The sequence below is a fragment of the Gracilinanus agilis genome, chromosome 1 (genome assembly GCF_016433145.1).
Source record: "Gracilinanus agilis isolate LMUSP501 chromosome 1, AgileGrace, whole genome shotgun sequence".
Classification (NCBI taxonomy): domain Eukaryota; kingdom Metazoa; phylum Chordata; class Mammalia; order Didelphimorphia; family Didelphidae; genus Gracilinanus; species Gracilinanus agilis.
In genome coordinates this window covers 248,213,003-248,238,412 of record NC_058130.1, presented here as the reverse complement: position 1 = coordinate 248,238,412, position 25,410 = coordinate 248,213,003, and the positions used below count along the sequence as shown (strand labels likewise).

Genomic DNA, 25,410 nt, shown 5'->3' with positions numbered 1-25,410 from the left:
CTCCAATTCAGCCCCACAGAGAGCTTGCTGGAAGACTACATTAATAATACAGTATACAGCTAGTGACCAGTCAATTTGATGAAAACAGTTCAGTTATATTTGTAGTTGGTTGTTAAGTGGACATCTGTTCAGGTTAACAGAAAGAAGAGGAGAGTCCTCTGGGTATGGCAAGCTGGATTGAATGAGCTAAATTATAAACGAATGAAACCTAGTGCAATGTTGGAAATCTTCTCTGTGCACACTAGGGCACTGCTCTGATAATTGGAAGTTGGAAAGTTACCTTGCTGTCTCTACAGACTTTTGGAATGATACCAATTGTCTCTGACTTAGGAAGGGGCATGCTGGGTTGGAAATTGGAAGTCTGCACAGTAGTAACAGCCCTGTCATTTAATTTAGAAATTATGTGCAGACATCAGTTACAGATGTGCCCTGCTTTAAGACAACCTGATCCAGATTTACAAAACAGATAAATTAGGAGATAATTATTTGGATTAGAAAGGCTAATTCATTTTGTGATGAAATCACTTTATATCTCTGTCCCAAACCTTGTTTACATTTATTTAAAAGGCTCTGTTCTGGCATACATCTTTGGATTTTAAGCTGGCACCTGTGGGAAAGAAAGCAGTTAGTTTTGGGGCTCACTCCTTAGCTAAGGAGTTGCTAAATTGGAAATTGTGAGATACATATAACTGTGAATTTCTAGCTGGTGAATGTTGGGAGCTGGGAGAGATAAGTGGTCTTGAATTCAAGTTTTCTGACTTCAAATGAGGTGTTCTTCCCATCTCACAATGCCATACCCATAATGCATCCCAGGAGAAGAACAAGGGAAAACATGGTAATTTAGTGTCAAAAGGAAAGAAAGAAGTTATATGCAATTTTTATCTTTAAGTGTAAAATGAGCTTCTCTTTTTTTCAGAGAATAGTCAGCCACTGCCTGGCTATCTTTCTATGTGGGGGGGAAAAGTAGTCTTGTAGTTTTTTATAAGTGGCTCAAATATTAAATTTTTAGACCTTGGAAAAATAGGGAGCTGCTAGCCTGAGGACAATCTTCTATACCATGCAAAAGAACAAGAACTTTATTTGGTAACCTTTTGGTTGGTTTTCCTGTTTTCAGTCCTTCCCCATTCCAGTCCACTCAACATTTAGCTGTCAAATTAATATCTTTCTAAAGTACAGATCTGGCCATCTTTCTCTTCCATCCCACTCCCATTCACTGAATGGCTTGCCATCACCTCTAGGATCAAATATAGAATTGTTTGGCAAGCAAAGTCACTCATAACTTACCCCCCTCCAACCTTTCCAGTCTTCTTATAGCTTAATCCTCCCCATCCGCATCATACACTGCCCTCTTTGCTTTTCCTCAAATAAGACACTCAAAATCTCTAGATTTTGAGAATTTTCACTAGCTTTTTCCCACACATGGAATATAACCCCCCTTTCTATCCCTGTCTCTTGCTTTCCATCTTTTATGATAACCTTTCTTTATATACAGATGGTGTATGTATGTGTATATATATATATATACACACGTATATATACACACATATATTTATTTATTTTCTCCTAATTACACGTAAAAACAATTTTAACATTCATTAAAAAATTTTTGAGTTCCAAATGCTTTCCCTCTCTCTTTTCCTTCCCCTGAGATAGTAAGCAATCTGACATAGATTTTATATGTATTATTATGTAAAATATTTTTATGATATCTTTCTAATTCCCCTTAATGTATGCCACTGCCTTCACTCTGTTATCTCTAATTTATCCTGTGTATATTTCTTTCTTTCTTTCTTTCTTTCTTTCTTTCTTTCTTTCTTTCTTTCTTTCTTTCTTTCTTTTCTTCCTTCCTTTAGACTGTGAGTTCCTTTAGATCAGGAACTGTCTTTGTATCCCCAGCACTTAGCACAGTGCCTGGCTCATAGCACATGTTCACTAAATGCTGACTGACTGATGGGTAGGTAATGGGATACCATGGAAGATTTTTGAGTAAGGGAAGGACATGACAATCTATGTATACCCAATATTACTCTGACATTCAAGATTCAGAAGAAAGATCAAGCTGGCACTATATTGGTAATTCTGAGCTCTATAAACATGCTGTGCTCTTGTTACAATGAATCACATCACTTGGTTTTGGATCAGAGTTAGCTACCTCTGTGGTACTATTTTCTTTGGCTCTGTAAGGCTTTTTGATCTTTTTTAGAATTGCTTATTAAAAGGTTTAAGAGTATTACTACTTTAATCTGTTAACAGCTAACACCTTAGTGGTGAGTGGGACATAATGGGAGTGAATACATCAGACCTCCAAGAGAAGAATATTAAAGAGAAGTCTTAAAGGGGAAATAACTACATGATTGTGCCAAAGACCAGCTCTGGTTTCCTCTAGATTTGATTTTCTTTCAGTCGTGAGAAATACATTGCTTTCTACCAATTACCCTCTATCCCTGAACTAAATTTGTAGACTTTATTTCTTTCTTTTGATTCTTGATAGTCGATATGATGAGGAAGACAGAAGAGAGTCAGCAGAGGAGAGAATAGGCTGAATCCATAATGTTTATGAAGAAGGAAGGAAAGGAAAGTATGAGGGGGATGAAAATAACAAAGGACTGAGCTAAGAGATTTTGCGTTACCAAGTTCATAACAGATGGTAGAGGGTTAGATAAGAAAAGAGAGAGAGAAAAAGCAGAATATAGATGAGAGAGGAAGGTAAGCAATCCCACAAAGGAGAGCTTTTCTTGAGTCACCAGAAAAGAAGGATCCAAATGTTGGAAAAGAAAGGAAAAAAAAAGCCAAAAAACCAGGTAGAGAACCCTTCTTTTTAAAAAGTTTATTCCTTTTCTTTCCTGGTTTACAGAACAGTGGAAATTGAAGGGACTGTAGAGGAATCATTTCACCCAAACTTTTCATTTTCAAGATGAAGAGAGCCCCCAGAGACGGGATCTGACCTGTCCAAGGTTATTAAGTTATATTGGTATTAGAAGTTGGGTTAAAACCCCAGGCCTTGTCATTCCTAAATACTTTGTCTTGTACTTTTCTTTCTCCTATTTGTAAGACACGTTTGTGGTTTTAAAGGAATTTTCAACTGTAACTTCCCAATCTACAGCAGGCATGTTTCCTGGAGTTGGAAACGGACCACTTTAACCAGGGATTTATCTAGGTGTGTATCCTAATGGCAGGTTGTTGCTTTAGAAAACATCATTTAGAAGTGTATTAAATTACATGAGGAAAGTAATGAGGAATTGTAAAATATGGCCACGCCAGTATGGTGTGGAAAGCCAGAAGGACAGATGTTAAAAGATAGCAAATATGCCTCTTCTTCCCAAATACTATAAAATGATGTGAGTTCTGCATACAGAGTAGTTGGGAGGTCTTTTGAAAACTATAGCAATCAAGGCCACCAGAAGAAACAAAGCAGGATTAGCATGACATTTCTTTCTACTTTTTGCTTATGTTATCATTTATAAGATTTGCTAATTTCCAGACTAGACCATCTTTGATTTGTTTTTAATATTTGCTGTGAATGTTAAGGGGGAAAGCTCCCCCAACATTTTTCAAAATCACAAATATTTCTTTTTTTTCCTTCCTTTTTTTTTTAAAGTGAAGAGGCAGGGTTAATACGGAATCTTCAATCCCAAATTAATTGTAGATGATAAATAAATTTCAGGAAACTGATGTTGTGCCCCATGTATTGTGCTCTGGATTAGTGCCTGGCCCATTAGTGGTAAATAAAAACTAAATGACGATGACAATAGCAAATTAAAAAAAAAAGATCTCTACCTGGTGAAGTGTCTGGAAAGGAGATTGGCATGCAAATTTTTCTCAGTTAACTTCCTCCCACTGCATACACAAAGCACACATATATCATATAATCCACTCCTCAGTGGCTGTGCCAAAGGAGGATATTTGTGCATAGATGGATATATTTATTGCCATTTGAGGTTGAGAGCTTGTAGAACAAAAATCGTATGTACCCATATTCATATTAAACACATATAACATTTCTTTGGGCATCTTTGACAATAGCTTAGGTTGTTTAGATGAAAGAAAATGATCACCCATGGTACCGCATGCCTCTACTTCCAAAGAAACACAATGGCAAAAACAAGACAGAAATGCAAATAGAGGTTCATAGTATATCACACGATGGCACTGGAGTCATGCAAGGAGAAAAGAAATATAACAAACAGATGGATGAGCAGCAGACACTCCAAAATGAAAAAAAAAAGCCAGAGCAAACAATTCTAAAATTATTCTTACCTTCCTCAGTCATTGTGTCATAATATTTTAGTTTTCCATATGATCCAAGCTCTACAATATCATAGCAAAAGACACAAAGATAAGGAACTGAGCAGTAATTCAAGAAACTTGTTTTTACATGTTCTTAATCAGGTTCATTGTTATACTGTCAAATTCAGCAATTTTAACTCTATAGGGATAGACAAACAGGAGCTGTTTTCTTTCACTGCCTGTTTCCAGAAATCACTTAAAAGACTGGTTCCCATAGGTTAAAAAAAAACCAAACAAACCAAAAACAACCAAAAAAAAAACCAAATGAACCAAAAACAGTGGACCATTTGGAGGAAAGGAAGTCAGGAAATGCTTTGGTCTTCGTGTCTGTCATGGATTACACACCAAGACAAAGTCCTTCAAATATCAGAACTGATCTGTCACTTTTTCTGGATGTGACACCAAGGAAAGATGTTTGTGTAAAGGACAGTGTCTGGGCATGTCTGTAGCTGAGTTATTGGGCAAAATGCCCAGTGAACAAACAGCTCCCCAACACCAAATAGCAGTCACATGAGCTCACCAAATGACATTGATTTATCTTCTTCCTGAGGTTGATTATATAGGAAAACAACCCATTTCCTGGTTTAAAATGAAAATCTGTTCCTAGAATTTCTCTTTCCTTTTCACCCTGTTATAGTAAGCATATATTGCATTCGAGACAAACTAAACACGTGTAGAGTATTGTGAGAAGCTGTTAAATACACAGTGTGCTCTGGACACAAGAGAGAAGCACAATTCCCTGGGAAGTCTGAACCAGACTCAGAATAGTAACTAAAACAGCAGCAACAATTAGACATGGCAGTTGCTCACTGCTCTTGTGAAAAAGGGAGGGAACGTAAGAAGCATCTCCTTTCTCTCTGGTGATCATGAAAGAACCCTTAGAGCTGGAAGGAACTTTAAGTGATCAAAGTCTAACCTCCTCATTCTACAGAGGAGGAAGCTGAGACCCAGAGGGATTAAGAGATTTGCCCTAAATTACATAGCTATTGTGTGGTGGAATCAGGACAGGATTCAAAGAACTCTGTTTCCAAATTCAGCACTTTCCACCATGGCTCACTTGTTTCTCAGGCTGCAACTGAAATCATAGGACAGAGGCTGTGAAGTTTTTTACATATATCGGGGGTGGCAGTGATAGAAACTGGGTATAAGAAAGGACAGAAATGTGTAAATCTGTCTTCCAACCTAGATTCTAAGATATAACATTTGATCTTTTCTGACTGAAAGGGTACCTAGGAAGAGTAATTCTTAAGACTTATGGCAAACTGGGATCTGGTTATGTGTATATATATATATATATACATATATATATATATATCTATACACAAAACCAAGAAGCATTTATTAAGTACCTTCTATGTACTAGGCATTAGGGAAACAAATTCCAAGACTGAAAAAATACCTGCTTGCAAGACATTTTCATTCTAACGGGGGAGAAAATATATGTGTTACACACATGTACACACAAACACACATACATATATATATATATACACTTTATATAATATTATACAGGATAAAAATAAAGAGAATGAAGGCAAATAAAAACAAAATAGTTAAATACAAGGTAGTCTGGGATAGGAGGGCATTAGTAGTTGGGGAGATTGGGGAAAGCTTCAAGTGGAAGGGTGCTTGATTTGCATTTCAAAGGAAAAGCAGGATTCTGTGAGACAGAAGTGAAGAAGAATTACATTAAACATCTGGAGGATGGCCACTGTAAAGACAAGGAGAAAGGAGATGGATGGCCTTCATGTGAGAAACAAAGAGATGGAGAGTTTGGCTGTCTCTCAGAGTATGGCAGAGGGATAATGTACAAGACTGGAAAGATACTACAGAGTCAGGTCATAGAGATTTAAATTTAAACAGAGGAGTTTATGTTTGATTCCATAGATCCGTGTTGGCAAACCTATGGCATGGGTGCCAGAGGGGGCTGCTCCCTTCCTCCTCTCCATGTGCACCTGAGGACATTTCTCTCATCACCCACCCCTCTGCCCAACAGCCAATGGGAGTGCTTCCTCCCTCCTTTGTCTGGGGTAAGGCAGAGGGCTCACATGTCGCATGGGAATTGCAGTTTGGGCACCCGGTCTCTAAAAGGTTCGCCAGCACTGCTACAGGCATATAGGGAATCCCTAAATTTTATTATATAGGGAAGTGACATGGTCAAATCTGCATATGTGTATATATATCCATAGCCATATGTGTGCCTGTAAATATATCTGCATATATTTTACATGTATATGTAGAGGTATGTATCTGTATGTATGCATGGGTATTGACATTTTAAAATTCTCCCATTATATTTAAAAATTGACAAATGTCTGCATGTAAAATATGTTTCCTCTAGTTATATTTAGTCAGAGGACATTTCTTTAAAACAAAGATCTCATATTGAGTAGAATTGAACATGCTTAAGAATTCAGTTATACTGGAATTATGGGAAATTAAGAAAGAAAAATAGACATTTAAAGGTTGGTAGAAGTTGTCAACAGTGGTATAAACATTTATTTCCATTGTAAACATTCATTTCCATTAGATCTGAGTAGAAGAGACCCCAGGATAAAGGACTAGAACACTTTTGGGAACTCCAGTCAATTAAGTGAGGATGGATTTTTTTTCTAGGACAGAGTCTGTGTGGACATTGCTTGGGAGTATGCATATCTATGTACATATATAGACACATGTGTATATATACATGTAGACACATGTACATGTGTATATGTAGCCTAACATATCTATATATCTGTGCATATTTATATGCATGTCTGCATATACACACATATATGTATCTGCATTTCTCTTTACAAAAATATGCTTCTGGGAAACTTAAAAAAGAAACCAGTCTCATAAAATAGTTTTGTTTTCTTCAGTATTCTTCCAAGACCTATTATCTGGGAATGCTTCCCAGGAAGCCATTGGGGTTTTAGGTATCCATTAACATATAAGTGAAGTACTTTGTATATTTATGTAGAGGAATAAAAATGTGGTAGATTGCACATATTTATCATTCTTTCATTTGCAAAAATGCTTCACTTGAAGCTATTTTAATGTAATGACAAAGGTGAGGGCATGTGGTTTGGAGAGTAAATATTTACCCTGTTTTGGGGCTTCTGTACTATCTTATTAGTATTGGATTTTGCTAGATCTGCATTAGTGAGGACACAGGTGCTCTATGATGAAACTAAATTTAATTTCAACATGAAGAAATTGAGAAGTACAATGTCTTATTGTAGTGTGTTCCATGATATTGCAAAAGTTAAGAGTGCTCTGATAGTGAAAGTAACTTCAAAAATACTTAAGGCTTATTTTATAATGATATATATATTTGTATATATATATATATTATATGGTATCTATGATTAAAAACAATAAGACCATAATGACTATCAATCCATTCATTTTTCTGCCCAGTTTTCCTATTTTCCTTTCGTGAGGTACTCTCTAAAATGCTCAGACAGATCTGTGTTCTCATCAATTCAGAGTCCCCACCTTTGATGCAGATTACAAATGATCCATACCTGCCCATCCCATGCCCATCTCATTGATGTCCTTTCCAAAGTTCACCTCAGGAGGTCTACCCAACATGCTAGAGACCTTCCTTGTTTTCTCCTGACATTTGAAAGTACCAGTGGGGCATACTGGCCATTATCTGTCATTCCTCCACCTTGCTACTGGTCACCAGGTAATTTGCCATGATAACCCAGTAAAAAAAGAAGTTTAAAAATGACCCTTCTCTCTGGATGGCTACCTTACTTCCACTTCATCAAGGTAGGGCGGGTTGTAGAGCCTGCTAAGAATCATCTGGCTTTTAGACCAGCAAGGAAGTTTAATTTGCCTCATTATTCCCTGAGAAGCATATGGAGTAAAACAAAGTAAAGTTGGTGATATTTTTCAGTACTTTGGCAAAAAGAAAATAGCTTGTTACAAAATATGCATAAGAACACAGCATATACTAGGCAGTGAAGCTGTGTCTTCATAAATAGGCATACACATCACCCAAGCCTTTTTTTTTTTTTGTTCAGATCTGTATATCAGTGTATCAAGATTCCTATGAGGAAACTCCCTCTACCAGTTCAGGTTAACAAGCGTTCTGAATCTTGTAGTGTCAGAGAATTGCCTAGAACACTGAAAAGTCAAATGACTTGCGTAGGGTCACATAGACAGTGTGTCAGAGGCAGGATTTAAGACCAGGGCATCCTGTCATTGAACTAGCCCATTTTCATTATGCCTTGAGGCATGTATATATTTGTATAAAATAATTTATATACCCACATGTATATACACAATACACATATCCACATGTATACCTACATATATATTCACACACAGTGTAGTGCCTCGCTGAGCTCTTCCCCCCTCCCCCCCCAAAAAAAGCAACTCCTTTTACTTGCAGACTGGGCTCCCTGGTGGTATGACTGCCCCACATTTAAAATATTCCATGGGCCTTTAATTCAGAAACCTATTTGTAGATCTTTTATCTTTTTATTTCTTAAAATTAAAAAAAATTATCTTTTTATCTTTTATCCCTTTGCAGATATGAGTGACAGAGTATGAGGGTACAGCTCTCAGGTGTACTCAAAGAGAACACATTAAACACCCACTCCTCAGTCAGCTATGTGACTTGTTACCATATTAATTCTCTCACAAGGTTCAGAGGCACCTAGTAGTTATAAATGGAAATGTTGTTAGGAAGAACTTAAAATATAAAATCTCTGTCATTAATTAATCAATTAGCTCTGAGCTGAGAGCCCCCCCAGTAAAACCAGGGAAACTTCTTCGCCCATGAAGCTCATAGATTTAGAAAAGACATTAATGCTACCGGCTCTATAATTTTACTAGACGTTTCAAAGGATGTAGAGACATAACTCTTTTGGCATTGTATCACTTGTGAAAGTGGTCACATCTAGAGTCAGTTTCTCACCATTATCTGCAACTACAAACTCTTCCAAAATACTGGGATACAGAGGTTCAGTAGTCAAGTCCTCCTAGAATGGCAAAGACTCTCAGATTTTTTTTTTTTTTTTTAGAATGTCTCCTCAACAGAATAAGGGCTAACAGTTCAGTTCTCATCAGGAATAAAAGAGAGTTCAACTCATTCATTTCCTCTTCAGGATGGCATTTAAACTCAATTTTCTCATCTCTTCAAACTTTTTCAAAGATGACAATTAACTAAGTCCCTCATAGACTTTTTCTGCATGACAGTTAACCTTGGTCTCTTACAAACTCTTTTTCTATGACAATTTACTGTCCAAGTCTCATCAGGAAATATTTTTTTAGTCCTCACAGAGTGCCTCACATAGATTTCTTCAAAGATGAAAGTTAACTGAAAGTCTCCTAATGTCTATTTCTTCTCTCTTTAAGGTATAGTAAGGATATTCAAAGTGTGAGAGGCTTTCGTAGTGTTTACTTTGCTTGGGTCTCGCACAAACAGACACACACACTCAAGTCATATAATAGAGAGGCATCAGGGCATAGTGGACAGAATACTAGGCTTAGACTTTGAAAGACTTAAGTTCAGATTCCTCCTTTGATGTTTGCTGTTATACTCTGGGAAACTGATTTCACTTCTTATTGTCCCAGAGGACTCCCAAAGATTGACTATCATACATGGTTTGATGGAGGGGCAGACTAGGAATTCTTTACATTGATGAAATAATAGATCCTTTGCCTGTTAATATATGATCTTGCATATGAGATTCTATAAACATCTGTTTATGATAGATGGCATTTAATTCTTTAAATATCTTTTTAGATGAGCAAGCCAGAACACCAATAATTTATTTGTACCAAATGGAAATGAACCCCAGATATTGTGGTGAGAAGATTTATAAACTTTGCTGTAAAACTGAAGTAACAATGTTTCTGCTCTGATCACTTGAATAATTTATAAAAAGGAAGTAGAAGAACTTAATCATTCATCTTCTATGTGGATCAGAAAGGGATGGATAAGCATTTTTTTTATGAAAATGGTAAGACCAAGCTTAAAAAAATACCAATAAAGATGACTTTATCAAGTTTAGAGGACAGAATAAGGAAGAAGACAGCATACTGCATTCCACAGTCAGACACCAGCCCAGAACCGTGAGTAGAAAGATGCCTGCTGAGGACCAAAGAAGAAAGAAATGAGATAGAAAGGATGAGACTGTTAAGAATGTGAACTTAACTTAATCATTGGAAATATGCCAATAGCCTAATGATGGGAATGGCTACCATTATCAATAACTTAGCACTTCAGCAGCTCAAAGGCAGCTGGATCTGGAAGGTCATGGATTACAAGAGCTGGCACTGTAAATGAGGAAGTCCAGCTGGTATTCTTCCTTGGATATGTACTTCAGTGGTCTGAGCATGATGGGTAAGAGAAGCAAAGGCTCATGGGAAGACAAAAAGTTCTTAAGGAGAAGTATAAAAAATATTTACAATACAAAGTAAGCACAGCATCCCACATTTAGATTACCTGCTAATATACATCAGATAACGTAGACATTTGCTGCCCATACTGGTAGTTAAGGATAGTTTAGGATGAATGAGACAGCTGTAATGAGTCAACAAATATTTATTAAGCACAAAGCATAAACTGTGCTAAAGCACTAGGGATAGAAAGAAAAGCAAAACCAGCTCTTTCCCTCAAAGGGTTTACATTTTAGTTAGGGAAGTAACATACAAACAATAACATATATTGTACATATAAGATATATACAAAGTAAACTGGAGTTAAGACAGAGACTACCAGTGAAGGGGAGTGGGAAAGGCTTCTTGGAGAAGGCCAGATTTTAGCAGAAACTTGAATGAAGCCAGAAGGAGTAGAAAAGATGGAGAGAGAACATTCTAGGCATGAAGCTGGGAGATGAAATGAATCCTTGAAGGGACTGCAAGGAGTCTAGCAAAGAATTGTATAGTATGTGGAGAGTAAGATATAAGATAAATGGAAAGGTAGGAAGGGGCCCCTTTATAAAGGACTTTAAAAATCCAAAAAAAGGATTTTATATTTGATCTTGGAGTCAATAGAGAGTCTGTAGTTTAATGGATGGGGGAGGACACAACACAGTTGGATGTACTTTATGAAAATCTCTTTGATAGCTGAGTGGAGGATGAATTGAAAAATTCATTTCCACAGATAAATATATGTCCCAAACCAGACTCTCCACAGAAGATGATTGATACCTTGACCCATTGCCCATCTTTGCTTCAGAATAATTGGGTTAGAATTCAAATGGAATCAATTAAGATTCAGAATAGTGACTAGGAAGTAGAGAGAAATGGAGAGTCTCCAAGGCATCATTTTTCTAGCTTCATTATTTCATTATCAAAGCTAATCCACATTCAATCAAAAGGTCTTTGATTCACCTCTGAGCAATTAGTTCTGTACTCAATGTTGTGGCTTTTTTCCCCCCAGGAAGATCTATTATGTGTAGGTGAGCTCGACAAAGGACTGCAGAACTGGACAAATTGTACTTGAGATATCCTAGAGACTAAATTCTGAATGCCAAACAGCACAAATGTTGGGTTACTCTTTTTCTTGTTGTTCCATTGGGAACATGGGCACAATAGTCTTTTAATTTCCTAAATGTGTGTTACAATTTAATTTTTTTATTTTATCTATATGCTTTCTTCCATCACACAGTATTTCTTTCTTATTTAAGAAATTAAAAAAAATTAAAGTCTTTTGGTTTTATGTCACCTTCACTTCCAAATATAGTCCTGCCTCCTCTCCTACCCAGAATGCCATCCCTTGTTACAAAGAACAAAAAAGAAAGGAAAATCAGTTTGGCAAAATGAACACACTAACTGAATCTGAATTAAATGAATTCAGTTTCAGGATTTTTAGTTGTTCTTTCCACTTACTTTGCTGTAGTCAGTTTGAATAGTGCTTTCCCGAGTCTGTTTATTTCATGTTTTCCAGGGCTTGCCTATATTTTTCAGGTTTATCATTTCTTGTAGAGCAGTGATGGTGAACCTTTTAGAGCCAGAGTGCTGGGCCCCACTGCCCCCAAACCCCAGACTGAAGACTTTGCCCCTCCTCACACCAAGTGCTAGGTATGCCCCCCACCTTTACCCTACACAGAGGGGGGAGGAAGCATTTTCATTGGGCTGCTGGATGGAAGGGCAGGTGAAGTGAGGAATATCCTCAATGCAGGTGAAGAGGGGGAGGGGAATGACCCAAACACTTGCTCCCCTCCAGCTCTGTCACCTGTAAGCCACCCACCTTACCCTCTGTGCACTCCCATTGGCTGCTGGGCAGAGGGGCAGGGATGTGAAAAAGTGTTGTTAGGCATAGTGGAGAGGGGAAAAGGAAGCAGTTTTACCCAAGTCTCTCTGCCTTTCTAGTAATGAACTGGGGGTGGGTGGTGGCAGTTGCATGCCCACAGAGAGTGCTCTGTGTACCATCTTTGGCATCTATGCCGTAGGTTTGCCATCACTGTTATAGAGTATAGTAACACAAGATCATAGGTTTATATCTTGAAGGGACCTTAGAAGTCATTGAATCTAACTCTTCGTTTTACATATGATGAAACTGAGACCGAGGAGGATAAGTGACTTGCTCATAGTCACATACCTAGTAAGTGTATTCTGATAAGATTCAAACCCACGACTTTCTGACTCCAAGTCCTGTACTCTATCCTATACCAAACTGTCATTACTGTAATATTCCATTATCTTTATATGCCACAATTTAACATTTACTTAATTGATAGGCATCTATTTTGTTTCTAGTTCTTAGTTATTACAAAAACTGTTGCCATAAGTATTTTGGTATGTATAATATCTTTCTTTTTTTCTCACACTTATTTTCTTATAAAATTTCTATAAGGTATGCCAATATACAATCAACAAGCATTAAGTATATTGGTTAAATACCAGGCACTTTGCAAAATACTGAGGATACAAATGCAATATACAAAATGTCTACTTGCACAGCACTAATATTGTAGTGGAAAGACAATATGGTCACAAAGAAGTATATGTAGAATAAATATAAAGATACTAAATACAAACAAATTCAAAGTACCTATATACAAGGTAGTTAGAGGGAAGGTACTAGCAGTTGAGGAGATCAAGAAAGGCTTCATAGGGGCAGCTGGGTAGCTCAGTGGAGTGAGAGTCAGGCCTAGAGACAGGAGGTCCTAGGTTCAAACCCGGCCTCAGCCACTTCCCAGCTGTGTGACCCTGGGCAAGTCATTTGACCCCCATTGCCCACCCTTACCAATCTTCCACCTATGAGACAATACACTGAAGTACAAGGGTTTTAAAAAAAAGGCTTCATGTAGAAGGTGGCATTTACATCTTGAAGGAAGAGAGAGATTCTATAAAGCAAGGAAAAGGTGGAAAACATACCAGACAGAGAGGACATGCAGTCAAAGCCACAGACATGGGAGATGGAATATTGATTGTGAAGTAAGAGAAGGCCAGCTTGGTTAGACTGTAGAGTGCAGGGAGTGGTGCAATGAGGTTTTAAAGATAGGTTGGGGAGATGCTGTGAAGGATTCAGAGCTAACCAAAGGAGTTTATATTTGATCTCACAGGAAAGTTGGAGGGAAGTGATCAATTAAAAAAATCACTTTCATAGCAGTATAGAGAATGGACTAGAGTTGAGAGGCTCAAGGGAGGGAGACCAGTTATGGCAATTGCAATGATCTAGGCAGGATGGGATGAGGTCCATTGCTACCACTTACAGTGACACAGTGAGTACAGATTTACATATGTAAGAGATGTTGTGGAGGTAGAATCAGCAACACCTGGCAAGTGATTGGCTATAAGGAAAATAATATGTATATATGAAGGCTAATGAGGAAGTGAGTATAATAATAATAATAATAATAATAATAGAATAGTTAACATTTATATAGTGCTTACTATATGCCAGGCACTCTGCTAAATGCTTTACAAATATTATCTCATTTGATCTTCACAAAAATCCAGGGAAGCAGGTGCTATTATTAACTCCATTTTATGGGGAAGAAGCTGATATTAAACTGAGGTTAAGTGACTGGATCAAGATCACACAGTTTGGAAGTGTCTGAGGCAAGATTTGTATTTAGGTTGTCATGACTACATGGCTGGCACTCCATCCATTGTGCCATCCAGCTGCCAGTATGAAACTTAGCATGAAGTTAAGGGTTGTAAGTCTGGGAGAATGAAAGAATGGTGGCTTTAATAGAATAGGAAAATTTGGAAAATGGATGGGTTTGGGAGGAAAGACACTGAATTTGCTTAGGATGTATTGAGTTTGATACATTAAAATGTCTTATAGGCAACTGTGGTCTTCAAACTCAAGGGAGACCTTGGGGCTCTCTTTCTCTCTGTCTCTGTCTCTATATTCACACACATATACACATGTAAATACACACATCAATATCTATATACTCCTGAGACTCAATAATAGTATAATAATTATACCATGGGATGTGATGAAGCCATTAAGAGAAGGTAGAAAGAAGACTAGAAAGTCTAGAATAGAGCCTTAGGAAGCACCTGCACATAGAGGGCATGATCTGTATGCTGAACTTGCAAAGAAGACCGAGAGTGGTTAGGCTTTTAGGAAGAGAACTAGGGTAACATCATAAAAATCTAGAGAGGAGACAATATCCAGGACAGAGTGGTCAATGATATCAAATGAAATAGATAAGTTGATAAGGATTGGTACTGAAAAAAAAAAGGACTATTGGATCAGATGATTATGAGATCATTGGTAAAGTGTTGAGGTCAGAAGCCAGATTACAAAGAACTGGGGAGTGACAAAAAAAAGAGGAGGAAGCACTGAGGACAGACATCTCTTTCCAGGAATTTGACTGGGAGGAAATAGAGAGAGATTGAGTGATAATAGCTTGAGCAATATGTAAGGTCTAGTGAAGGTTTTTTAAGGATGAGGAATATGTATGCATATCTGAAAATGATCTAGAAGGATTGATAGATAGAGGGATATTGACAATTCAAGAAAGAAAAAGGGTTGATTGAAGTTGCAAAATGCTAGAGAAGAATGGAGTAGATAGGATCAAAGGCAATTGTGGAGGAGTTAATTTTGGCAAGGAAAAGGGCTGTCTCACTGTTACAATCTGGGGAAAGTGGGGAAGTGTGGTCAAGGGTTTCTGAGGTGAGAATGGGAGGACATGTTTAATGGTCTCAATTTTTTTAGTAAAATAATAGGTGAGATTCTTTTCTTAGCTTGGAGAGAAGAGATGAAGAAGAGATGAGGAATACTTTAGGATAAAAGATTTTCAAACTATTTTGTGGGGAGTGAGGTGGGAAGAATAAAAAGATTTATTTGCTGTAGTTAGGGCCCACTTGAAGTTGGATAATATGGATTTATAAAGTACTCAAGTCAGCAAGGTTGTGAGACTTCCTCCTCGGTCTGTTTAGCAGCACATGAGTAGGAGTGGAAGTGGATGGTATGAGTAATATAGGAATAAGGTTTGAGGATAATCCATGATAGGTCAAGAGGAAAAGGGATTTGAGAGTTGATAACAGTGGAGCTGAACTGCTTAAATATAGGATCTAGAATGGGAAGGGAGGATAGTGAAGTTGGAGTAAGAGTAATGGCCTGAGAGGGCTATCACTAGTGGGAGGAAAGTATTAGAGGTTTCATAGAGGGCAAAGACTTGGTTTAGGAGAGATGAGGCATAGGGCAAAAAGGAAAAGTAGATGGTAATTAATGTAATCACTTTAAATTAGAGATATGGAACACTTGTGGTTAATAGTGAGCTCCAGTGTGGCAAACATCTCTAGGTGGCTGAGGGGAGTGAAGAAGTAAACCACTGAATTTAAGGAGACAGAGAAATTAGAATCTAGTTGTTTATCCTTTGTTTCAAAGACTTGTTCAGGAATTGAATTTAAGTGAGGCAGAGTTTCACAAAGTTATCAGTCTTAGTCTCTCTCAAAGAGTCATCTAAGTCCAGTGGCAATGATGTGGGATGCAGTGGATGACCTTTGATATCTAACCAAGCTCTAAGTGCTCCATAGCACCTGCTTCAGTTACCTTCATGGACATTGGAACAAACTGTTCTCATCCACTTATTCTGCCAGTAGAAGTCTTCACATGCTTAGGACACACATCTCCCTAACTCACTAACAGGTGGGATGCTTATCAGTTATCCTCAATTTGGTTTAGTCTGTCTGCTGAGATGATTTTACTGGGCTGTGGCTACAGTGCATGCAATAGCTTCTTGGAGCCACAGTTGAGAATTGGGGAAAAGGTAAACACTAAAGGTAGATGTGTAGTACTGAAAAGGGCTCAGCAAGCACTAATACGAGGGGCTAATCTCCCTTTAACATTTCATATACATGGATGTTGAAGTTCCCTACTATTAGGGCAGGAGTTGGGTAGGATAAGAAAATGGTAGACCAGATAGTGAGAAAGGCTAGTATTCAATAGCCACCACAATCTGAAGTAGGTGGAAAATTTTAATGCTGTGAGAATTTCAAAGGAGAAAATGTTGCTGAATAATGATAATAATGGGAGAACCTGAAAGTTGCAGTTGAGGATCAAAAAGGATTCTTATTTCTTCTGGACCAGTGTGGGTAAAGCCAATAGTGGAAAAAATAGGCAGGTGTACAGTGTTATCAGAGGGGAGCCAGATCTCAGCAAGGGCCAGAAGATGGATAGAGTGTGAAGGGAAGAAATCCAAGACAAAGAGGAATTTGTTCAACAAGGAATAGAATTCTAGAGAAAAAATAAGGTAGAAGAACTTGCAGAAAACCACATGATTAATAGATAATTGACAGCAGAATTCAGGTTTCTCACTTCCCACTCTCATGCTGAGTGGGAGACCATGCAGCTAGACTCTTTTCTTTTCCTTCTCTCTTAGCAGCCACCCCTGAGTTTTCAGTATTCTTTAAACCACTTCACTACAAAACCCTCCAGGCTCCAATGCCACCGCATAAATATGAAAAACAGAAGCAGCACCTGTGAATGTTCCCGTTATTTTCAGACTACAGAGGATTCTCATGCATAAAGAAGGAAGCCAACAAAGGAATCTATATTGAATTAAGTTCTATTTAAAACCAAATTAGAGGCAGTGAAATGCATCAGGATAGTAGTTTGATCTTTGAGAATAAAGCATTAATTGATGGAAATAATGCTTTGTTTTTCATGAAAAAGGCAGCAGTCACTGTAGGTTTGATTTCATGCATTAGGATTCATAACCTGATGGTTTTTTTCCAATGGATTATTTACATTTTCTGATTAAAAACAAAAATTTAAAAACAAATGTTTTCAGCCATTGGTTGGACAGCCATCACTCTTGATATGTAGGCAGCCCACCTTCTTTTTCAGTCACATATTTCTCTGATGTGATTGTTTATACAACTTTTCTTGCACAATTTCTTGTCTTCAATGTGCTGATGTCTGCTTACTCCCACTATATTCTTCTTCACATTTTTTTGGGTAGTCTTAACATTGATTCTTCTAAGACTGGTATTCTGTGACTCACAGTCATAGCATTATCAGGAAAATATCAACATTAAAAAGATTGGCTTTTTATTCAGGGAGAAGCCTGATATCATTAAAAGAATACTGCAGTTTACAATGTCCATTGCATGGTATTTATGCAATGTCAAGAGATTAAAAAAGAGGCCTCCTACATATTGGGCATACTTCACTCCTCCATGATGGTTTTATGAGAGGTCAAAGACAGTGAAGTCATGTAGGATGGACAGAAACATGCAGGTGACAAGCTACATCAATGGAAGGAGCACTTATACAGTTGAGATGATAGATCCATTGAGATAGTATTACATTGATCATATAGGCCAGTAAGACTGCTGAATGAAAATATTCTTAATGATAGGGTTATTTAAGAAATAACCTAGAAAGATAGAAAAAATCAAGGTAACCCAGGAAAAGAAGTTAAGTAATTTGTAGAAATCAACTTAAGCTAGAACTACTCTGCTCCTTGAATTTTTCTCTAGTTGTAAAACACTGCTGAAAAGGTGACTTTTTTAAAGAACAGTCTCATGCAAAAATGCTACATTCTTGAGTTTAATCCCTGGGTTATCACTTGGTGGTAGGGAGGTATCCCTTTCTCCATTTGATTTTGGTTAGAACACTTTAGTATTGCAACAGATTCTTTATCTCATCAATATGTATGCTACTTTTAGCAATAATAATTAGCATTTATATAGCATTTGCAAGGTGGTACAGGGAAATAGAGTTCAGGGTCTAGAATCAAGATGACCCGAGTTCAAATGCAATGTTAGATATTTACTAGCCATGTGATCCTGGGCAAGTCATTTATTCCTGTTTGCTGTGGTTCTCTCATTTGTAAAATGAACTGGAAAAGTTAATGGGAAACCATTCCAGTATCTTTACCAAGAAAACCTCGGATGGAGTCACAAAGAATTGAAATATGATTGAACAACAAAAAGGTTTGTCAAGCATTTTAGAAATATTATCTCACTTTATCCTCACAATGACTCTTGAAGATGGGTGCTATTATTATTCACATTATACATTTAAGGAAACTGAGGAAAACAGAGGTTAAATGACTTGTCCAGCATCATACAGCTAGTATCTGAGACTGGGTTTTAACTTATTTTCTTGGCTCCAAGTCCAGTGCTCTATCTGTTGTGTCACTTATAAAATAAGGTAGAATACAGATCACAATCCCTTTACACTTCTAGTCCATACCTTTCCCAACATTTTCCATACAGAATCTATCCATTGTTCTGGATAACATTCTCTCTTTCTATTAATATTTTGTGTATTTTTATTGTCATACTTGGGCTCCCTGTCTGTTAAACTTTAACCATTTAAGTAGCCTCCTTCCTTTTCTGCTCATCAGTGGCCAGCTGGTCCAAGGACTAGATAGAAATAGATCAGGAAGGATAACTTCTGGGAAAATTTGTAGTGATTTTGGTGTATGTAAGTCAAATGCTGCTTCAGAAGGCCAACTTTTTATTACCTGTAGTCTTCTGGTGATGGCATATCATCTGGTAAGTCATAGAACATCATGATCTCAGAAGAATCAAAACTGCAGATTACTCAAAGATCAGAAGAAAGAAGCATAGTATTTAAGTAGGCTGTAGCAAATTGCTAGCAATTATTTTTTTTACTTTCAAGAAATCATATAATATCTATGCTGATAGACTAACTACCATGTCATAATGAGCAATTCTCCATCTAATTTGTTTTTCTATTGTGGATAGGTAGGCTAATCATTTGTGAATAACTGTGGACTTTATTGAAATTTTGTCATTTTCCAGGCCTCCATGCATTAATCTCAAAGACAACCACAAAGAGCTTTGGAAGTATATCTCCAATGACAAGGAATCCCTCTTCTATTTGTATTTGCATAAGTTATACTCCATGACATCTGTGAACACTTTCAGTAAGCATGTCTCTTTCTGTTTGATGTCAACACAGTAGATCATTCTCATCTGTATACTAGACAATCCAGTGACACTGGATGCCGTGAACAAGATACTTCATATTTTCCATGCTTGGAATGCTCATCCTCTTTGTCCCCTGGCTTCTTTGACTTCTTTCAAGTCTTAGTTGAAATTTGACCTTTTGTAAGAAATCTTGCCTGGTCCCCCTCAGTATCAGTGTGTTTCTTATGAGGCTTATTTCTAATTTAACTTGTGTTTATCACATGCACACAGTTTTTTGCATATTATCTCCTCCATTAGAATTTGAGTTTCTTGAGGGCAGGGCAATTTTGACCTTTCTTCATATTGCCAATAGTTCATATAGTGCCTTTCATATAGTAAACACTTACTAAAATGCTTATTAATTTGTTGATTTTACCAGAGATGTTTTGAGTATGGACTAGTAGAATATGGACTAGTGGAGATGATCTCAGTAAAATAGAAGGCAAAATTGTTAAGAGAAAAAGGTATGAGGGAGACCCAAAGGACTTGAGGATAAAGAGAATAACATAAAGAGAACAAAAGGTTTGGAAGAGTTTTAGAAGGGAGTGACTTAATGAAGACTACATGGGTTGCTATGTACCAGGAAGGGACCAATTAAGCTTAAAAAACATGAATCTGGAGTGGATCCAATTAGCGTGGCTCTATACCTTTCTCGACTAGCACTGGCAGCCCAGGAATAAGATATGAGAAGACAGAAGATTGGAGTGACCCAAACTTAAGGACTGGCACAAGATGAATGATGAAAGAACATGAGGGCAAGGGATTTGAGTTTGGAGAGGGGGAGTATAGATTTGAACTGATCAACAAAGGATCAAAAATAAAGAGAAGAAAATAATATGATGCATTGGGAGAACAGGAAAGGGTAGGGGGATTAGAAATTTTAGTTAAGAGGAAGAACAGATTTAGAAATGAGGAAGAGGTAGATATGGGAAGTTAGGAGATAATGCTCAGAAAGTAGAATGTCAGATTTTGAAATTATAATGGTATTTCCCTTTCCAAGGCTAAGTTTTCAAACTGTAAGGATTTGGGAGTAAAAAGTTTTTTAGATTTCATTTCCTGATCTACCTGTGTAGAGGGCTAGGGATATATCGAGTAGTTAGCAGAGATAATAACCCTTTTTTTTCTTGTAGTTTGCTTCTATAGCTGTTCTTTTCTCCACTCATTTGCATGGGTGAATGGGAAAAACCTAGAACTAAAAAACTGGGGAATCCTGAATCCCAGTGCTATTTGAAAACTGCATAGGAAAGAATAACTTTTTAGTTTATACATGAATTTGGGGAATACATTGGGCAGTTATATTGGGGCAGTAAGACAGCAGGATGGATAGAGAGCCAGGCCTAGAGTCAGGAAGATTTATCTTCCTAAGTTCAAATCTAGGCCCAGATACTTCCTAGATTTGTGATCCTGGGCAAGTCACTTAACTGTGTTTGTCTCAGTTTCTTCATCCATAAAATGAGCTGGAGAAGAAAATAGTAAACCTCTCCAGTATCTTTGCTAAGAAAACCTCAAATGGGGTCACAAACTGTGGGATATGATTGAAAAGAATGAACAATAACTGGGCAATTGAACATTAGTAAAGTGTATTGGGCAAATACCATAAGTTGGAGTTATGTCTTTCACCAAGGGGAATCAACAGAAAGCGCTAAAACAAAAGGCATTTGTTTTCTGGAATGATGTTCATATTTAGTTTTGTAAGATGGCAAGTTTTAAAGAGAAGACTTTGAAGAAGCAGAACCAAGGAGGCTTTTACTGATCTCAGGAGCTTGAATTATCCCAGTCACAGGGTATGTATACTTTTTGCATACATCTTCTTTACATACTGGGCATTTTCATCCCTTTGTGCAATGGTAATCTGTAGGAGAGGATAACCTTTTATGTTGGATTTTCCCCCTATCATTTATTTTACTATGTGTTTAATGAAAAGTTTTCTCTTTTGGAATAATATTTATTCTGGTTGGTTTGATAACAGAAACACTGGTTGGACTTATGAGCTATTGTGTTGACCCTAAGTATGCTATGGTAGATTGAATCTGGGGGGGGGGTTGGGTAGGGCTTGCTGCATTAATAAATAGAAGAGCTAGGATTTCAACTCTAAATAAAATACTTTTCCCACCTTATCACAGCTTGAAAAGATGGAAAGGTAGTTAGTGTATATTTGGATAGTTAAATAGGTAGATAGATGGATAGATAGATAAGATATGTATTAAAGACTTATATGCCAGAGACGAGTATATAAGTAAGTTAGTCTTTGTCTTCAAAGAGCTTACATTTTAATAGAGAAAAGTAACACATAAAAAGGAGCTAGAACCTGAGGAGATGGTGGTGTTACATGGTGGTATGGAGAGAAGGTGGCCTGGAGGTGGTTTAGAGGCTTGGTTTTAGGAAAGATAAGGGACAAGTTTACCCATTATAGCCTGACATTAATCCAAGGGACGAGTCCAAGGTTCTTGGGGGAAGGAGCTAGTGATGATGGCTAGAGTAGATGTGGCATAGTGTAGAGATGAACAGGCAGTGATAGTCAGATTTTGGGCAAGATAAGGTAAAAGCTCATTTATTTTAGTCCAAGTTATTTCCAGGGATGGAGATCAAAATTCTTGTGGAGAGGAGGTGAAGATGATGGCTTGAGGGGAGATGGCCTGGTGTGGAGATGTCTGGGAAGTAGAAGTATATGGAAATCAGTGGTATCAAAGTAAAATAGAAACAGATCCCTGTGGGCTACATATTGATTTAGAAAACTAAAAATTAACATAATCTATATTGAATTGTATTTTATTTATTTTGTTAAACACTTTCCAATTATATTTTAATCTGATTCAGGCCACACTTTAGAGTATTTAATCATAGTTGGCCACAAGTTTGATATCTCTGATGACTGCCAAAGAAACCCCAATGTTAGTGTTTTTCTATGGTAGCTTGTGATTTTTTTATAGGATTTGGGAATAAGCACACAGTTCTAGCTGCTTTAAAGTTTTTTGTTATTGAATTTTCCAACTCTTTATTTTTTCTTTAAATAAGCTTGTTGATAAAGAACCTGTCCCTTACTTATGAGAAAGAAAACTAGCCACATTCAAAGGATGAACTGTGGGAGGAGAAACACAGAAGAAAAACAACTGCTTGAACACATGGAGTGATGGGGATATTATTGGAGATGTAGGCACTAAACGATAACTCTAGAACAACTTTCAATAATATGGAATTAGGTCTTAATCAATGATACATGTAAAACCCAGTGGAATTGTGCATTGGCTAAGGGGGGAGTAGGGCATTTGGGGAAGAGGGAAAGGACATGAAACATGTAACTATGGGAAAATATTCAAAATAATAATAAAAAAGAACCTACCTCTTGCTTCACCCAGTTTTCAATTTGCTTTCCAAGTTCTCATAGATTTGAAATACCCAACCATCATTTTCTCAGCTAATATTGTAGTACATGATATTTTGGCCCATTAGCTATTGCCTCCCCCATTTCACTATAAGCTCCTCGAGGGAAGGGACTGTCTTTCATCTCTTTTGTAACTCCAGTGCTCAGTATAGTGCCTGGCACATAGTACTGAAGATGCTTAATAAACTTTGATTAATTGATTGATTGAAGGAGGTGGCATGGCTTTGTAACTAAACCAGAAGACAGGCATGAAAGATTTACTAGAGTAACACCATCAGTTAAACTATTTTAGACTTTGCTTGAAGTGGGCACATTTAGGCTGGGTGGGAAATGAGGAACCCTGTTAGATGAGCTTCTTTCTGAGGATTAAGGACTCTGGATCTTCTCTGAGAATTAGGTTATGGCCTTGATTTCTCTGAAGATTCAGGGACACCTCCCCTAATATTCCTTCTTTAGCCTGCTCGCCAACATTTAAATCATTAAATTGATATTGCACCCTAAAAATATTGTGACTATATCTAATTTATTTTTGAGTTGTCCCAGGTACAAGGCTTCTGGATTTTTCGAGGCAACCGTCAGAGTCAGGCAACTGGCTAGCTGTCATTACCTTGGTATAACTACATAAATACATATTACTTTTGATTTTCCCTAATTTATTCCTCATCTACTCAGATATGCCATTATATAAATTAAGACATAATTTTTAAAAATGGGAGGTGGGTGGGAATGGAAGCTTCTCAGTACACGTAGATTTCCATCAGGTACAGCTGGATCTCTTGCTGTGAAATATGTGGTTTAAAAGAAATATACCATATGTTCCTGAAAGATAGGTTGTGATCATAGAATGATATGCAGACATAATTATGCAAGGATTACCATATGAGAGCACTGAACAATAATGTATGGTCATTACTGTTGATCAGCCAGATGGTTTGTAATGAAATGCCCAAGTGTGTCCCCAGATACTCTGTCTCCTTGTGAACCTGTCACCTCATTTGCAGTCTTGTTCTCCCTATGATGTTGCTTAGCAATATCCTAGACTACAGTAGTTATTGATCTTTGTCCTGTGATGAGCTGACTAAGTGCATATTTCACATTATTCTTCCACATTCTATATGATCAAAAGAAGATAAATCTGTGATCTGGCTGCTGTTATAGTGTCTTCATTTCTGATATATTCTAGGGCAAAGAAATGGGATGATGCATGTTTGTTTCCAAAAGAAAGAAAATTCTGATTAATGGAAGCCAATTAATAAACAACTACACAAACAATAAAACTAAGCACAGTTTAAAGGTTTCCCTTTCTCTCAAGGGCATTTGTGAGCAGAGGACATTGTTGAAAATGGTGAGAATGTCTGGTTAAGTTGTTAAAAGATACATGAAATGTGACAAAGAAAGGATTTCTTTGATACTTTTGTTATGTTCCCCCTTCCCCCCAAAGGGGAGAATAAGACTACCTCACATTTATATGCTAGTTTTCCTATGAAGACTTCAGAGTGTTTCTACAGAAATACCATTTTATGTTCATAAAAGCATAAGGAAGTAGCCACAAGAACATAGGATTTGGAACTGGAAAGAAACTTTGAAATCATCTAGTCCTACCCCTTCGTTTTGCAGACAAGAAGACTAAGACTTAGGGAGAGTAACTTGTCACACTTATTTAGTAGCAGAACCAGGAACCACATACAGATACCCCAATCCTAAACCCAGTTCCCACGTTGCTGGGATGGTTATCCACATTTGGCAGAACAAGAAGTCAAAGCAATGAGAGATTATAATTTGATTAGGGTGACATAATAAATCACCCCTGATATGAGAGAATCCAGGATTAAAGTACCCATTTTTTTCTGACAGATAAACCAGCATTCATACTTCATAGTTCATTGAAAAGAGGGGACCCAAGTTCAACAAATTATTAGTATGTCATTTAATCTCTCAGGGATTTAGTTTTCTCTTTTAAAAATGAAGGAATTGAATGAGATGATCTCTAAGGCCTCTTCTATCTTGAAAATTCTATAATATAGGAAACCAAGGACATCTGAGTTCAATATTCTTTCATATGTGCAGATTTTGTTTGCTAGAAGGAGAAGTTTGGAGAAACAAGGTTTCCCATAAAATATTATATAGAAAAAATGCTCTAGTGAGGACCTGAGAGATATCTTTCCCTCAGACAAATGGGCTAGGAAGATCTGTTTGAAGGCAGAGCAGTGACTGAGTTAGAGAGGGCTGCAATACATTGGGGTTCAGTCAGTTCATTTCTCTATAATGGTTTTTTTTAGCATTTTGAAGGATATAGTTGATAAAGGGTAAATCATATAATTGTTTGAGGACTAGGCAAAAATTTTGTATGAGTTGTTTGGCATATGGGAGTAGGTAGCACAGTG

At 37.2% G+C, this 25,410-nt stretch overlaps 1 protein-coding gene across 1 annotated transcript in view; it reads right to left on the bottom strand.

The window, feature by feature from the left end:
• SLC24A2 (solute carrier family 24 member 2) overlaps positions 1–25,410 on the bottom strand; it is a 328,495-nt gene that overhangs the window by 101,244 nt on the left and 201,841 nt on the right. The window contains exon 6 of the mRNA XM_044660717.1: positions 4,258–4,308. Coding sequence (XP_044516652.1) covers positions 4,258–4,308 — 51 coding nt within the window. The remainder of the gene's footprint in view (positions 1–4,257; positions 4,309–25,410) is intronic.